This window comes from Alosa pseudoharengus, unplaced genomic scaffold (genome assembly GCF_046254945.1).
Source record: "Alosa pseudoharengus isolate Yale_2024_CS ecotype anadromous, Long Island Sound unplaced genomic scaffold, YU_APseudo_1.1 YU_APseudo_1.1_scf_11, whole genome shotgun sequence".
Classification (NCBI taxonomy): Eukaryota; Metazoa; Chordata; class Actinopteri; order Clupeiformes; family Clupeidae; genus Alosa; species Alosa pseudoharengus.
Genome location: NW_027468576.1, coordinates 32,247,770 through 32,250,269, shown reverse-complemented (window position 1 = coordinate 32,250,269; position 2,500 = coordinate 32,247,770). Strand labels below are relative to the sequence as shown.

Here is a 2,500-nt window from a genome sequence, read left to right as displayed (position 1 = left end):
CTAAGCTCGCACTCCTGTCATGCCATTACAAACCCCAGTGCTTCATGACCGTATGGGAATGGTCGTTTCAATCAACGTTATAAATAATTCCCATTTTTTCATCATCTTTCTCATTTCTCATGTATCTATATAAAGCTGAGTTTGTTTCTTTGTTGTTAAAATGTAACTGCTTTGGTAAGTTGATTTGACTCTTAATGTGGTTGCATGTTTGCAGGCTACATGGGCCTAGTTCTTTGGTCGGCTTCAATTTCCTATTAGCATTTAATGCATGACTTTTAAAATGCTGTTTTGTTTTACTTTTTAAAGTCATTGTGTGTCTTTTGATATCCCAGACATCACTGGCTCAGCTTAGGGGCTAGGACTTTTATTGGAATTATGCAACCTCACATCTGTTCCCACAGAAGGTAGTCAGTGAGGGGTTGGTGTTGTGGAGGCTGTTGCTGGTGACAGGCTCTGTGTTTAGTCTGTGAGGAGAAGAGAAAACAAGACCAGAAGTTAGTGAGATCACTAGTTTTCATGGTGAACAGGTGTGCAGTCGTGATGAGGAGAGGAAGAGGAAGAGAGGTCAATGGGGTTTATCTTCAAGATGTATTTTCTTGTATTTGTGTATTTTTTAGATTTAAGGATCACAGCTGGTTAATAAATACCACTGACAATAGACCCATAATTCCTGCCTATTAACCGAGGTTTATACATTGATTTTACAAATTTTCTTCAGCTATGAGGTTAATACACAGGGGCCGGCTATACATAGAAATGCATTTATTATGTTCATCAGCACGATCTGATTCTGATTCATTGGGGAATGCTCTTAATACATGGGTCAATGTGTGTTTTTTATATATATATATATATATATTTGCATAAAACACTGACCTGTGGTTTATACACAATGTGGCTAATATGTGAAATTACTGTAGTTTTTTGAAGCTGTGCGCCTTGGTGTAAGAAAGGGAGAACTAGCCCACTTTGTTGCTATGAGTGGGCAGAGATAAACCCAGCAGACAGCAACAGTGCGTGTGTGTATTGTAACATCTGCTTATGCACTTGTTTTTAATAGAGATTCACTCTTTCTTTCTTTGACATTTTACCATCTTCTTTATTTCCTTCTATTTAATGTGTAATGTGTTAATGTAATCTACTCCTAAACCACTTTGCTGGACATATTTATCATTGGACGAAGAAGATTTATCTGGCCTTTTTTTAAAGAAACATGTGGAAGTTGAAAGGTGTTTTAACGATTTCTTCTGTTCATACAGTAAACATCCCTGAAATGTTCCAACAGCAAACATGTTGTTGGAAATATTTAATGGTTCTTAGTTTAGCATGCTGATTACCCCCCACCCTCTCCATGGCAAAGGAAAGATATCTAAAGTGAAACTAGTTCCCTTCATGCCCCATTCCATACAGTGCTCACCTCCCCAAAGCATTCTCCTCTTTTCCCTTTGTGTGTCCTATGCAGATGGCAGCCCTGCAGAGCCCCTTCTATGGAGACAAGATGAACCTGTACTCCCTGTGTAAGAAGATTGAGCAGTGTGACTACCCCCCTCTGCCATCCGATCACTACTCTGAGGAGGTACCACCCGCAAACGCTCACCACCCACCAGCACAGCCTCGGCACCTCTCTCACACACAGATCCTCACGATCAACCCACAGCCACTAGAAATATCTCTCAGCCACACTTGTTGCAGAATGCTAGTGCAACGCTGTGATGGCAAGCTAGATACTGTATATACTGTACTGTATGTTGTCGCTTGTAACAAGACATTGGGATGTTTGTCACAAAGATGGCTGATACTAATGGCTGAGGCATTCATATGACATGCTGCAGAGAATCGTTTCTATAGTTTCCCCTTTCTGGAGTTTTGATTTACATTTTATTTACATTGATCCCACTGTCTCTCTCTCTCTCTCTCTCTCTCTCTCTCTCTCTCTCTCTCTCTCTCTCTCTCTCGCACACACACACACGCACACACACACACACACACACAGTCACCAGCATAGTTGCAGCTCCACTGTCTCATTTGCAGTTGCTAATGATATCCGTCTGCATTTCACACACTGATGAGTAAACTCTGGCATTCATGTGAGAAATACACATCTTCTGCTGTGTGTGTTATTTATAGTTTGGCCTCTCCACACAGTCCGGCTCTGTGATTGTTGTAATGATATGGAAAAGAAAATCTGCAGGAAAAGCATTAGTTGCCTTTGTGTACAGATTTTGCCTCTATGTAGAGATTTTTCTTCTCCTCAGAAGAGGCGAAAACAGAGAAGGGGGAGAGGAAGGGAGGGTAAGAGAGAGAGAGAGAGAGAGAAAGATGGGGCGAGAAAATGGGAGAGAAAGGAAGATGGAGAGAAAGGCAGAGTGAAAGAGAGAGAGAGAAGGCCCTGCATCTCCCTGCAACAGCGTTCCTGAAGGATTGGCAAAAAACTGTCAGCTGCTCATCTTTGTTGTGTCGTTTACCCATCCTCCCCAGATCGCAGCCCTTCTGCACCTGA

At 41.8% G+C, this 2,500-nt stretch overlaps 1 protein-coding gene across 1 annotated transcript in view; it reads left to right on the top strand.

Moving 5' to 3' along the window:
- The window catches only part of nek7 (NIMA-related kinase 7), a gene marked incomplete in the record, with an annotated part of 54,348 nt that overhangs the window by 45,532 nt on the left and 6,316 nt on the right, over window positions 1-2,500 (top strand). Inside the window, 1 exon segment of the mRNA XM_076278906.1 lies at window positions 1,463-1,576. Coding sequence (XP_076135021.1) covers window positions 1,463-1,576 — 114 coding nt within the window.